Consider the following 13,493-nt stretch of genomic DNA (forward strand, 5'->3'; position numbering starts at 1 on the left):
ATTCATTAAAAATTAATTCTTGAATTTTAAGAAAAACTTTTTTGACTAATACGGATAAGATGGCTGTTGAAATGACACATCATCAAAGTTAACAATAAACTTTTTAACATTATTTGGGTGACTGTAAATTATTTTTTAATGAAAATTCAATAATTAAATTAATTGAAATTGTGGTAAAACAATAATTAAAATCGTTGATTTTGAGATAGTATAAGAACATGCAAGTAATCCTTGAATTTGGTAAGGGTAAGAGGGGAAAAAGGTGAAACAAAGACATACAAGCATGCAGACGAAAATGGTTGCATCAAAGTTTGTTCAGTAGGAAAGCGTAAGGCATCAAAGAGGGATCACATGGAAAGAAGGCAATGTGCACACGCGGCGTTCTTTAGCGTGTGGTGGGCCAAACGTGAAATCATTGCAGGACTGAGACAGATTTTGATGAGCTGGCATTGTTTTTATTTCCTGTGAAAGTCATTTTAAGAAAATTAGACAGAGAGCATCCCATGCGTAACAATACAATTTTATTTTTTTAATTAAAAAAAACAAACTAGAAATTATGAGCCCCCACCATGCCGCTGGATCATTTTTCTTTAAAATGGAAATAAGTCAAAACTTTTATTAATCCTTTCTTAATTTATTTTTTGCATTCATATTGATATAATAACATTTGTCAATTATAATAATGCATTTTAAAAATAAAATAAATTTACGTGTTTTCAAGTCAATAAAATTTTTCTTAATATAATTAAAATTTTATTTGAGTGTTTTAGTTTAACGATATTGAAAATCTCTTAAATCAATCTAACAGAAAAGTAACAAAAAAATCAATCATAGTGATTTTATGTATGTGATGATTTATATAATGACAATAAAATTTTAAATATATGAATATTTAAATTTGTAATGCTTATTATTATAATTTAAATATACGAGTATTTAAAGTGAAAATGGTCAGAACCCATTTACCCCTTCATAGGGCGTCCTTTTCCCTCTTTTACTCGTCCACTTAACTTAAACTTTGAGGCAAAAGATTTCGGTCATCTTAGTTGACTTTGTGTTTACATTTTATTTTATTTCTTTTTTGTTAAAACTAAAATTGTCAATCTTAATTCTATATGTATATATGGCAAATAAATTGATAGCACTTGAATGTTGGGCTTCACCAAGACATTGAAAACAATGGTTACTTGATTTAACAGCTGAAGAAATTTTCGCTTTTCATTTTTCAACGAAGACCACCACACTAGTCATAATAATACTTTTTTTAATATATTTTTGTTTACGTGTACTTCACAATTATAATATTTTTTAAGTAATTGATGTTCATATTTTTATATGTTAAAATTATTTTTCACAGTTTTATTTCTAAAATATTTTAACATTAATTTTATAAAAAATATAAAATTATATTTTAAAAAAATTTATAAAAAATCGAATAAAAATAATAAAAATGAGATATTAGGAGTGATCATAATAATAAAAAAGCTCTTAAAATCTAATAAAGTTTCTAGAGATAACATGTACATGATGGTGTCCTAGATTTCATATTAGTAAAAAATGAGGTGAGTCATGAGAATATAAACATAGATCTTTTATTTCCTATCAGATATGTTTTTTAGATTAAAAATATATTTTTGTAATTTATAAATTTACTTAAACTAAATTTTCAGAGTTTAAGGTCGTACGAAGTTGGACTTAAATTTCGATTCATAACATTTGGTATTAAAGTAGATTCGAATCTTAACTGATGTAAGACTTTCATGAAAAATATAAAAGTCGAAATAAACCAAGACTAATGTAAGAGTCTTTCTCCTTTATGGTAAAGAGTCAGTGCAACAAGCATATTGCATAATTGAGTGAGTTAGAATATTATGAATCTATATCAACAAAAAATAAAAATAAATTTTAAAAATATAAATATGAGTCTTCCATCACTTATTGGATATATATTTTGAATTGAAAATACAAGTCAAAGATAAAATCAAATATCGATCTCAATTATCAAATGTGTGTTTAATTTATATTCATTTTAAGAAGGCAAATAATTGTGGACAGCGAAGCCAAAACATCACTTGCTTTATATAGCCAATTTCAAGTAAATCCTATAGAAGACTAATTAATCTTCAACGCATTCATACATTGATTCACACAAGCAGATGAGTAGGGGAAATTTTAAAAAGGATTGGTTGGATGAATGAACGGAGTTTCCCAACCCCAACATCAAACCCTTTCACTTACAATAACTCCATCGACAATTCTCCTCCTCAGTCCCTGAGTTTTGCATTTACTTTTTCGACTTCCTGTTCAGGCTGTTCAGACCGTTGATGCATTGAAGAAATTGTAAGTTTGTGGCGTCGCTTCTTCATTCTTGTTTGGTAAATCTAATTGAAGGAAGAGAAGGAAGGGGAAAGAGAGAGAGAAAGGCTGGAGAGGGACACGTTGGACTCAAGGTGAAGCAATAATGTGAAAGCAATAAGCAGAGAAGAGAAAAAAAAAAAAAAAAAAAAGAGAAAAAGAAAGGAAGCATGTGGGGTTTAGGGAGTTTTTTCCCCTTTATACAGCCTGTATAAGCAAAACACTGTCTTTCTCTCTTTCTCTTTATTTCTTTTTTTTTTCCTTCTGTCTTTAGTCCCACCTCTACTTGCCCATCTCATTTTCATCTCATCCTTCCAGATTTTTCTCTCAATCGACTCCGTCTCTTTTTTTTTTTTAATTTTTTTTTATTTTTAATACTGGGTTACTCTCAGCCTCTTCCTTCTATTCTATCTACAGGGTTTTTTTTTATAAATTTTTTTCTGAGCTTCTTCAATTCGACGAGGGAAAGGAATCTAAGGGTTGGCCGAGGGTCTGCAACGGTTGGAACCTTCAAGTATGGATTTGCAACTCCTGCATCTTTGAAACAATTTACTGTTACTACAAGGTGTCCTCTGTTGTTTATTACAAGTAGTAGTAATTGTAGTATCATTTTTGTTACAGAACTGAAGAATTAATTGCTTGAATACATACTTAGTTTCGTATACAACGCTAAGCCTGAGTTGCATTGTAAATGAATTTCAAGATTTTGAAGCATCGATGGGGCTTCTTGGAAGTCTCGCGATGCTGGTACCGTTGACGTGCTTATTCTGGTTGCCGGTTCTCATCATGGCTCAATCTACGCCTATGAATGGCTCTGCACGAGCACTCGATGCTCTTCTGCAAGACTATGCATTTAGGGCCTTTGTAGTACGCCCAAAGACAGGAATCCCCTACGATGGGGTTGTTCCATCTAATTTGAGTGGGATTAACATTACAGCAATGAGGCTGAGGAGTGGTAGCTTGCGGAGCAAAGGTGTGAAAATGTACAAGGAGTTCGAGATCCCCATTGGTGTTGTGGAGCAGCCTTATGTGGAAAGGCTCGTTTTGGTATACCAAAACTTGGGCGATTGGTCTAAGCTGTATTATCCACTTCCCAACTACTCTTACCTTGCTCCTGTTCTGGGTCTTCTTGCTTATAATGCTTCTAATTTATCAGCTACCAATTTGCCAGAATTGGATTTTAGGGCATTTGGTGATCCTATAAAAATCAAGTTCTCAGATGTGCAATCCACTCCGGATGGGTCAGTTCCGATGTGTGTTTGGTTTGATTTACATGGTTCGGTCAACTTCAGCAATGTGACCTCCGGGAATGAGTGTTCAACCATCCAGCAGGGGCATTTTTCTATAGTTACTGGGTCGATTTCGCCATCGGGTGGAGGTGAAGAAAAGAAGAGTCATAGAAAAGTCGGGATAATTGTTGGTTCTGTTCTGGGCGGATTGGCATTGTTGGTGTTGTTGGCAGTCCTGGTACTGTGGGCACGCAAATGCAAGCAGACAAAGGAAATGCAAGAGATGGAGAAAGCTGCAGAAGTGGGAGAAGCCCTACATATGACCTCCGTTGGGGATACAAAAGCACCATCAGCAACGGTCACTCGGACTCAACCAACTCTTGAGAGCGAATATGTGCCCTAATTTGCCCACTTCATGTTTGTACAAGCATTAATTTCTTAATCCAAGTTCAATTCCTGTATTGAGAAATTCTTCTACTCAAAGCCTCACACCTATTTTTGTGGTTTGTTGATGTTCTTGGTAGCCTATTGAATGTACTGTGGGTAATACTATCGGATTTTTGTCTAAATCTGTTATTATTGCTCACGAATCCTTTCATAGTTTTATGATTCATTGTGGTGTGCATGTAGCCAAAAGTGATTCTATTTTATATGTCATGAATTTAGTTGTCTCATTCATAAGGAATAAAGCTTCTTCTTTTTTTCTTCTTGTGGTACCTTGTTTTTTTTTTCTGGATTTACTTTTGTCTGTTTCTGTGGAAATGTAGGATGAAGATTGCTTTGTAATCAAAGCAAGTTGACATTAAAGCTTGGCTCCAACTGGCATTGATTTGAAGCAAATGTTAGGCTTGCTCATGTATGGTTCTGAGTTAAAAATTTTCAGTTTTTCGTATCAGTTACGAAATCAAAATCGGTAATTCTCATATAAGCTGGCTATATTTTCAGATTAGCTGCTACAGAGAACTTTATTCTAAGTTCTTTACTTTTAGCCAATCTTGTAACTTTCTGCATTCTGTGAACTTTCCTAAAAGATGGATTTTTCTTTCATAAGCCAGAGCAGAGAGGATCCAAGACAAATGTTTGTTCTTTCTTTCTATGGTGGTAGGTTTGAAGAAAGTTAACAATCTCCTAGGGTAATGATTCTAGCAAAAAGGAAAAAAATAATATTATCTGTAAGAATGTAAGGTATAAGAGGTAGAGGAGCAGGATCCAACCCCTTAAATTGGTAATTAGAGCTTGTCACACTGCTACAACCTCCTCTAGAGATGCCACTAATTGTGGCTGCTGGGACTCTGAGTGGTAGTTGGCTACTACTACTACTACTACCGTGTTTTGGAATGGCAAACTGCATAGTCCTGCACTTGCTGCTCCAGACTGAGGCCCTGCTATAGTCCTAGTCCAGGACCCCCAGGGGCCCAGGTGAAGGTTTAAGTTTCTAACCGTTTCCAATTAGATAATGAAGGCTACATAAGATAATCAGAATTAACTTGACTGTTGATAAATGGGACTAATAATCTGCAGATCATCAAAACCCCTACAGGAACATAAAACAAGCATCCATGCCGAAACCTGTGGGCAGATTACAGCCGGCCCTTGTTTCTTCTTTATGATTCTGGTCTTTTAAAAGAATCCTCTCTGCTATGACTTTATTAGCAGGTAGTGAGGGGTCCCTACAGAATTTTCATTACTTTCTATCCTCGTTAGTTGAAGTTGTGCCTGGTGAGCCTGTCTTTCCCACCCATATAGTTAAAAAGTGGCAAAACAAAAGTTGGCATAGGCTCCCCTAGATCTTTTCTGATAGTATTTGTACTAAATTTAAAAAATATGCAAGGAGACTATGCAATTGATTTCGAATCTTATTTCCGGAGAAGGCAGACGAGAGCCAAGAAGGGCATTTATTAAAAGTTAAAATGGCCCCCAACAAAGCACATATGAGGTTTATTTTTTTATTTCTTTAAATTGTTGGGAGTCTATCAGGGAAGCAGTGTTGGGCACCACTAAAAGATTAGTTGATAGGAGCCTTCAAAAAAAGAAATTGTTAAAGACGCGCCTGTCTTGTCTTATCGTTTTCATCTTCTCTTTGAAATTTTGTACTGCTGCTTCTCTCTTTACCAACCTTCTCCTTCTTCTTCCTCCATAGGTCTCTAGAAAACTTGGAAGCAAGTATGAATATTTTGGGTTTATAACATTCAATTTTTATCTCTCAGAAGGTTTAAGGAATTGGGCACGCAATTTCCATGTTTGGGGGCTGTCCATTGTCACATGCCATGTCTGACTGAATGTCTTAACATTATATGTTGCAATAGGAGGCGCATTCACATGTTCGACACAACAGGGATTAAAAACAGGTCTTTTTTTTTTTTTTTCCAACAATAAGCCAGACATCCAGGGGACACGGATTGATTAATGGTTCCATCGCCAAGAGAATTTCTAAACGGTTAACAGAATTTAACTAAATTTTATCATGAATAAATAATTGTATTGAATAATTGGCGACAATAATATTAATTATCAAAATGGTCGACAATGCAAGATATCTGTATTTAAAAAATTAGATTCGAATTTTTATTTTTTTTTTAAAAGAAAAAATTATTGCCTAAGAAGGCAAGTGTAGAATCCGAAACCCATATCCAGTTTGTTTCTTTTGGGCCTCATGAGATCTTCGGTTTTGGGCCGAAGCGAAAGCTGACAAGTCACAATGCCAGAGTCAGCACCCGCCCTTAAACCCTAACACCATTTCTCTACTCAACTCTCTGCCCTTCTTCCCTGCTTCTTCTGTTTGGATCTTCACATCCAACATTTATTGAATTCAATGGCTTTCATGTCAGTGTCTAAAACATACAAATTGAAACCTAGGTTTTATCACAGAATCTCGAACCCTTTGCATTTCTTCACGACAAGCCAAGATCCAAGCACAGCATCCCAGGAGTTGAACAATGCGCCACCTCAACAAGAAGGAGAAAAAGTGGTCACCCAGAGAACCTCCCCGCGAGGTAAGACTCGAAACCCAGAAAAAGTAGAGGATGTTATTTGTAGAATGATGGAGAACCGAGCATGGACTACCCGCTTACAGAACTCCATCCGGGCTTTAGTCCCCGAGTTCGATCATGCATTAGTTTATAATGTGCTCCACGGTGCTAAGAACTCGGAGCAGGCCCTCCAGTTCTTCCGGTGGGTGGAGCGAGCCGGATTGATCCGCCATGACCGTGAAGCCCACATGAAGATAATTCAGATTTTGGGTCGAGCTTCCAAGCTCAATCATGCCAGGTGCATACTTCTAGACATGCCCAAAAAGGGCGTTGAATGGGATGAGGATTTGTTTGTAGTTTTGATTGATAGTTACGGAAAAGCCGGCATAGTTCAAGAGGCTGTAAAAATTTTCCAGAAAATGAATGAGTTGGGTGTGGAGAGGACTATCAAGTCTTATGATGCATTCTTTAAGGTTATATTGCGACGTGGTCGATATATGATGGCCAAAAGGTATTTTAATAAGATGTTGAGTGAAGGGATTGTGCCCACTCGTCATACCTATAACATCATGCTTTGGGGTTTCTTTTTGTCACTGAGACTTGACACAGCTAATCGGTTTTATGAGGATATGAAGACTAGGGGCATTTCACCCGATGTCGTGACTTATAACACAATGATTAATGGATATTCTCGGTTCAAGAAAATGGAGGAGGCAGAGAAGTTGTTTGTGGAAATGAAGGGTAAGAACTTAGCGCCTACAGTTATCAGCTACACTACCATGATAAAGGGGTATGTTGCCGTGGAGCAAGTTGATGATGGATTGAGGTTATTAGAAGAGATGAAGTCCTTTGGTATTAAGCCTAATGCAACAACATATTCAACTTTGTTGCCAGGGCTTTGTGACGCAGGCAAAATGACTGAGGCTAAGAGTATTTTGAAGGAGATGGTGGAATGGTATATTGCTCCAAAGGATAATTCGATTTTCATCAACCTGTTAAATAGTCAGTGCAAATCTGGGGATTTGGATGCAGCTGCTGATGTGCTCAAGGCAATGATTCGATTGAGTATTCCAACAGAGGCTGGTCATTATGGTGTATTGATTGAGAACTTTTGCAAGGCAAATCTGTTTGATCGGGCAATTAAGTTGTTGGATAAGCTTGTTGAGAAGGAAATCATCTTGAGGCCACAAAATTCTTTGGACATGGAAGCTAGTGCCTATAATGCAATGATTCAGTATTTGTGCCACCATGGTCAGACAGGAAAAGCAGAAGTCTTTTTCCGGCAATTGATGAAGAAGGGTGTTCTGGATTCTACTGCATTTAATAATTTGATCCGTGGGCATGCAAAAGAAGGGAATCCTGGTCTTGCCTTTGAAATTCTAAAGATCATGGGTCGGAGAGGGGTGCCCAAAGATGCAGATGCTTACAAGTTGCTTATTGAGAGCTACCTAAGGAAAGGTGAGCCTGCTGATGCTAAAACATCATTAGATAGTATGATTGAGGATCGGCTTCTTCCTGAGTCTGGCATATTCAAGTCTGTGATGGAGAGTTTGTTTGAGGATGGAAGGATTCAGACTGCAAGCAGAGTTATGAAGAGCATGGTGGAGAAGGGAGTGAAGGAGCATATGGACTTGGTTGCTAAGATCTTGGAAGCTCTCCTCATGAGAGGTCATGTTGAAGAAGCCCTCGGACGAATTGAGCTACTGATGCAAAATGGGTGTGCACCCAATTTAGATAGCCTTCTATCTGTTCTTTCTGAGAAAGGTAAAACTATTGCTGCTCTCAAGTTGTTAGATTTTGGTTTAGAAAGAGACTGTAGCATAGACTTCTCAAGTTATGAGAAGGTGTTGGATGCGCTCTTAGCTGCGGGAAAGACTCTCAATGCATATTCAATATTGTGTAAAATAATGGAGAAAGGAGGGATCACTAACTGGAGTAGCCTTGAGGATTTAATCAAGAGCCTTAACCAGGAGGGGAACACAAAGCAAGCAGATATACTCTCTAGAATGATAAAAGGAGGGGAGGCAGCTAGTGGAAGCAAGAAAGGGAAGAAACAAGCAACTGTTGCTAGCTAAATTACCTTTTGATTAGAAAATTTTTGGGTAGTTATATTGTGAGTACTATGATCACAAGTTTTATTATCAGCAAAAATAAGTTCTGAAAATTGCCATTTGTTCTTCATTTCAAATGCAGGGAGGTAACACATTGATTAGCTCATATGCCCCTTGATACTTAAATTATTCTCACTTGAGTCTTGTTGGTTTAACATTAAGGATTTCAACCCTGAGGAATATACGGAAAAGATACAGTGGAACTGCAGAAGTTCTTATCATGAAATGTTTGCAATTTCATCATATTTGTTCCATTCAACTGTATTTTGAGAATCATGGATCAGGTTATGTAAATTTACAGCATCCGATTTATTACTGCTCCTTGTACCTCCTCCTTGTTAGAACCTTCTCCTTGGTAGGTCAATCCTTTTTTCTGTTTTTCTCCTTTAGAATTGCTTCATAAATGGCAGATTATTCAGGATTTTGATAAATTGGAACATCTATGCTTGGATGTTTATATTCAAATAGTAATGATCATTGCTTTAGACCCTTCAAAAAAATAGTAACGATCACTTTTCTTTGATTAAATTATAATAATAATAACAACCATAATCCATTGTTACCAAAGGGTATTTAAGGTTTATTTGGTATATTAAAGCTGAAATTTCAGTTGATGTTTACGCCCCCAAAATCAATGCAGTCCTGCAGCTACTGTGTCTATTACACCGTTAATAGCATGCAATGTCCAATCTACTTGAAATGTGGACAGGAGCAAACTGCTTATACAAAATTAAGAAAATCCTTCTCCAAAAAATAATTTACCATGCACAAACACAAAACCCTACTTCACCATTCATTGTTTCCAAATTTCTTTTTCAACTTCTACTCAAACTCAGATAAAATTAAAAAAAATACCTCCTCCAAATTCATAAGCCCTGGGTGATCCAGACACAGTAGACACACGGAAGGTCATGATGAATTTAAAAGCAACAAATCTCCAATACACCACCAGCTTTAGCAACTGTTGTCGAAAAGTGAAAGACTTTAGATGTTCTGCAAATTCACATTACAAAGAAGACAAAAATACAAAGTCCAGCGGCTCTTAAGTCTTCTTCAGCAAGACAGAATTTCATAGAGCACTTTTATTTCTTCTTCCTCACTCCATTGGCCAAGTTTCCTACATTTAGCACCACATATCATGAGCTTCTAAGCCAGTATCAAAGAGACAATGTTAGTAGAAATATACACACAAGGCAGGACGAAAGACAAATGGCTTCTTTTTTTTTTTTTTTTTCCTTTTTCTTCTTTTAGAGCAGAGAGAGAGAGAGAGAGAGAAAGAAAAGAAGTGTTTGGTCTTATAATCAATCCCCGTAAAATAAAATACATGATAACACTGCATAGAGACTCTTTGGAAACCTGTTATTAGAGACTTGTTTTAACCGCATGCACACAACTATATCCAATTTAAACATAAAACATTGTCTAAAAAGCATAGACATGTGACATTACCAAATCCCTTCCTTTTCTATGATGTGCAAAGTAACTAAAATAAATCAGCCATAAATCTAATCTTCTGAAGGAGTGCCTTGCTTGTAGTCTTCTCTCATGCATGCTAATGTGTTATTGTTAAAATTTGCCAAATGAACTATCCTTAAAAAGTTTACATAAAAAAATAGACAATATAAAATACCAGAACCGTACCATTTAGAAAGCATGAAGTAGAATGAGCATTAAAATGGAATTTAACCAAGTAAGCAGAAACAAGAATCACCTCCTACGATTAAGGGAGCACATGGTCTGTCACATTCACATAAGAAGTACAAACATGATGAAGTTGTAACATTTCGAAACAAAGACTGGCCTTGTCGGTAGACAGTAAGATTTCCCACAAATATATTCAATAGTCAGCTCTGAGACAAAACCACCAATTCGGCACATTTGAATGGACATACAAATCAAAATCATTTCCAGAGTTGTTAATCATGGTAGTTAACCAATCATTACAGGGACGAAACTAATGTCTTGGAGACAAGAGGTGGAGCTAGGGGACTGGCTGGAGAAAGTTCAATAACATATGGCTCCATAATCTTTGCACAAAATCAGCCGTGCATTTGATTTTTCTAATTTTTTTTTTATTTCCTATAACTCTGCTAAAAAGTTAGGTAATCCCTTTGCTTTTTCTATTGTTAGTTAGACTTTGGTTTTCCTCTTCTTCTGACATTAAGACTTTAATTCTTATTCAATCTTCTATGTTTAAAATTCATATATACAACAATGAACTAGAAAATCTGGAATTTGAATATTCTTGACTCATCAAAAATAATATATACCTTTTTATACTTGATTTTAGAGTTTTCATTTCTATATTAACTTTTAGTTTGATTCTCTTTATATATGTGTTACTTTTATCTCGGCTTCAAAGACAAATTTTCTGGCTCCAACACTGTTGGAGACTGATTTACAATTTCTTTACCTTTGCAATTATCTGTGTGCCTTTTTAGTCTCTTGTTTAATACATTTTGATGGAAAGGAATATTAGTTTATGTGTTTAGTGTTGGAAAATTAATAACGAATGATTGATTTCTAAGAAGAATGCAGAAGTAAATGGAAAAAATCAACATTAAATAAATGCTGCAGCTAAAAACAAATACAGAATAATTGCATTGAAAACAGTGAAAGTAAAATTCCCCAATGAGTAAAAAACAGAAATTTAACTAAAGACCCTAATAAGTTGACATATGCAAATCAAGGACAAGGAATGGAAAAGCTGCGGGTGCATCTGTACTGAAATCAATAAAGATTAAGCGAAAACATCGCTAGAAAAATAAAATTTGAAAGAAAAACAAGTACCAGCAGTAAAAAAGAGATCAATTAGAAGAAGAGGCAGAGAGGTTTTCTAAGAGCTTTTTATCCCTTCTTTCCATGGCGACGTCCCACATATCGTTGCCGATGTGCTTGGGCTGTTTCAATCAAATTAATTTTCAGTTGAGGAAACGTAGAAATCGAAGGACGTTGAAGGAACCGATCCAATAGATATTACAAATTTCAATAAAATATTACTCCAAAAGAAAAAGAAAACCGACCCGGCCATGATAAGCTTTGTGGATTTGATACTGAGCGTTGCCCATAATGCAGAGCATTCCGGCAATGATTCCAAGTGGAAGTGCTGCTTCCAACCATATCCAAGCCATTCTTTCTTTCTTACTCTCAACGCTGCCTCCACTCTTCTCTTTCCCCTTTTCCTTTCTCCTCCAGTTTCTTTTCTTTTCTCGATATCCCCTCCGCACGCGCTTCCAAGTTAAGAACGGCTAAACAGTTCTTCGGGCCTTTAGCCCAACTACTCAATTGGGCTTTGGCCGTCCAATTTTATTTCATTGGTAAATTTGTGATAAAATATTTGGATCATTAAATAGATAAGAAATATGATAGAAATAGTTGTTATGATTTATTATGGTATTTAATTGATAAAAATAATTTTAAGATAAGATAAAATATTTAATAATATATATAATTATTGTTTATTTTATTTTTAAATATTAGTAATGTATAATTTATTTAAAATATTAATAATCAATAATTTCAATATTAATATTATGATTATTTAATTTAAATTTTTAAATAATAATAATTTACAATTTATTTAAAATATGAATAATTTACTTATTAATATTTTATTTATANAATTTAATCATTAATATTATAAAATACTACTATTTTTTTATAATTTAAATGTTATTATGATTATTTATTTTATTTTTTAAATATTAATAATTTGTAATTTATTTAAAATATTGGTAATTGATATTTTAAATATTAAAGTTTTATTTACAAATATTAATATTGGTAGGGTTGTAAATTTTTAAATTTATGAGGGGCAATTTAATGTTAATAATTTTTGAAGCTATTTAATGAGATATGGAATAGTTAATACTAAAGAGGGGTTAGGTGTAGTTAACGTAGATTTTTTATTAATTTTCAGGAATAAGTTAAACGGGGGAATTGCTATTTCTCTTTTTTCTTTTTTTTTTTTTCTTTTTTTGACTTGCAGAGGATATACGTCCGAATTGATTATGGCTGACATGATGCAAGAAAAAAAGGGCCCTTGAATATCAAAATAATTACAATTTTCTTTTTACCATCAAATGCGTCACTTTCTATTTTATCACTATGTCACACTCTGCTCAATCTAAAACTGTTTTTTTATCAATAAAATCTTGAGAAAAATAGTATATTCCGAATCTTAAGCTAAGGGCATAGGTGTGCAATTTCTTTATCTGCCTTGTTGAGGGATTACGTTTTTGATAGCATAATTAAATCGGAACTCCTCCTGTTACGAAGATGGCACACTGTATGGTACAAACACTTATATTTATACTTAAAATAGTATTATAATTATTCTTTTGAATTAATTAAATATTTGGTATTCAAATCATAGTGATACTATTGATTCGGCATTTGAAGAAAAAAAAGTTTATAAATTAAATACCTCATCTTCCTTTCATTAAATAAATTGCACGTCTCGTTAACTTTATTAATCAAATAATGACTGTGGTAAAAAATATTCAATCATAATGTGTAATGTGTGAAAATGACAATTCACGTTATCAATTAATGAAGTTAGCAAGATGTACAGTCTGCTTTATAGAATGAAAGTTTTGCATTTCTAATTGTAGATTTCTTTCTTTCTAAGTACTAAATCATTAATTTTATTGTATCTTAAGTTATGGCATATATGTGCAATTTCTGTATCAGCTTTGTTGGATGGATAACGATTTGAATAGCGTCAATAAATTCAACCTCTCTTGTTATCGAAATGAATAAATTAATTAATTTTCTTTTAATTTGTGAGTGCGAGATTTGAATCTTATTTTTTAGATAGAAGAATTATA

The 13,493-nt window shown here is 34.4% G+C and overlaps 3 protein-coding genes across 3 annotated transcripts; 2 read left to right on the forward strand and 1 right to left on the reverse strand.

Annotated features, from left to right (window-relative positions):
• LOC18602174 lies at window positions 2,054–4,293 on the forward strand. The gene is made up of 2 exons (XM_007033395.2): window positions 2,054–2,869; window positions 2,977–4,293. The coding sequence occupies exon 2, from the start codon at window positions 3,073–3,075 to the stop codon at window positions 3,985–3,987; it is 915 nt and encodes a 304-aa protein (XP_007033457.1). The 5' UTR covers window positions 2,054–2,869; window positions 2,977–3,072; the 3' UTR covers window positions 3,988–4,293.
• LOC18602176 (pentatricopeptide repeat-containing protein At2g37230) lies at window positions 6,279–9,095 on the forward strand. The gene has a single exon (XM_007033397.2). The coding sequence runs from the start codon at window positions 6,397–6,399 to the stop codon at window positions 8,626–8,628; it is 2,232 nt and encodes a 743-aa protein (XP_007033459.2). The 5' UTR covers window positions 6,279–6,396; the 3' UTR covers window positions 8,629–9,095.
• On the reverse strand, window positions 9,431–11,906 carry LOC18602177 (NADH dehydrogenase [ubiquinone] 1 alpha subcomplex subunit 1). Its single transcript, XM_018118640.1, has 3 exons — window positions 11,688–11,906; window positions 11,455–11,564; window positions 9,431–9,781 (listed from the first exon to the last, which is right to left on the reverse strand). The coding sequence occupies exons 1-2, from the start codon at window positions 11,793–11,795 to the stop codon at window positions 11,472–11,474; spliced, it is 201 nt and encodes a 66-aa protein (XP_017974129.1). The 5' UTR covers window positions 11,796–11,906; the 3' UTR covers window positions 9,431–9,781; window positions 11,455–11,471.

Source organism: Theobroma cacao, chromosome 4 (genome assembly GCF_000208745.1).
Source record: "Theobroma cacao cultivar B97-61/B2 chromosome 4, Criollo_cocoa_genome_V2, whole genome shotgun sequence".
Taxonomy (NCBI): domain Eukaryota; kingdom Viridiplantae; phylum Streptophyta; class Magnoliopsida; order Malvales; family Malvaceae; genus Theobroma; species Theobroma cacao.

What these genes read in the sequence shown, in the direction of transcription:
- LOC18602174 (XM_007033395.2), top strand. Translation starts at nt 3,073, where the DNA reads ATGGGGCTTCTTGGAAGTCTCGCGATGCTGGTACCGTTGACGTGCTTA.
- LOC18602177 (XM_018118640.1), bottom strand. Translation starts at nt 11,795, where the DNA reads ATGGCTTGGATATGGTTGGAAGCAGCACTTCCACTTGGAATCATTGCC. An exon ending in ACAAAGCTTATCATGGCCGG is followed by an intron (nt 11,565 to 11,687) that starts GTCGGTTTTCTT and finishes TGATTGAAACAG; the next exon opens with CCCAAGCACATCGGCAACGA.
- LOC18602176 (XM_007033397.2), top strand. Translation starts at nt 6,397, where the DNA reads ATGGCTTTCATGTCAGTGTCTAAAACATACAAATTGAAACCTAGGTTT.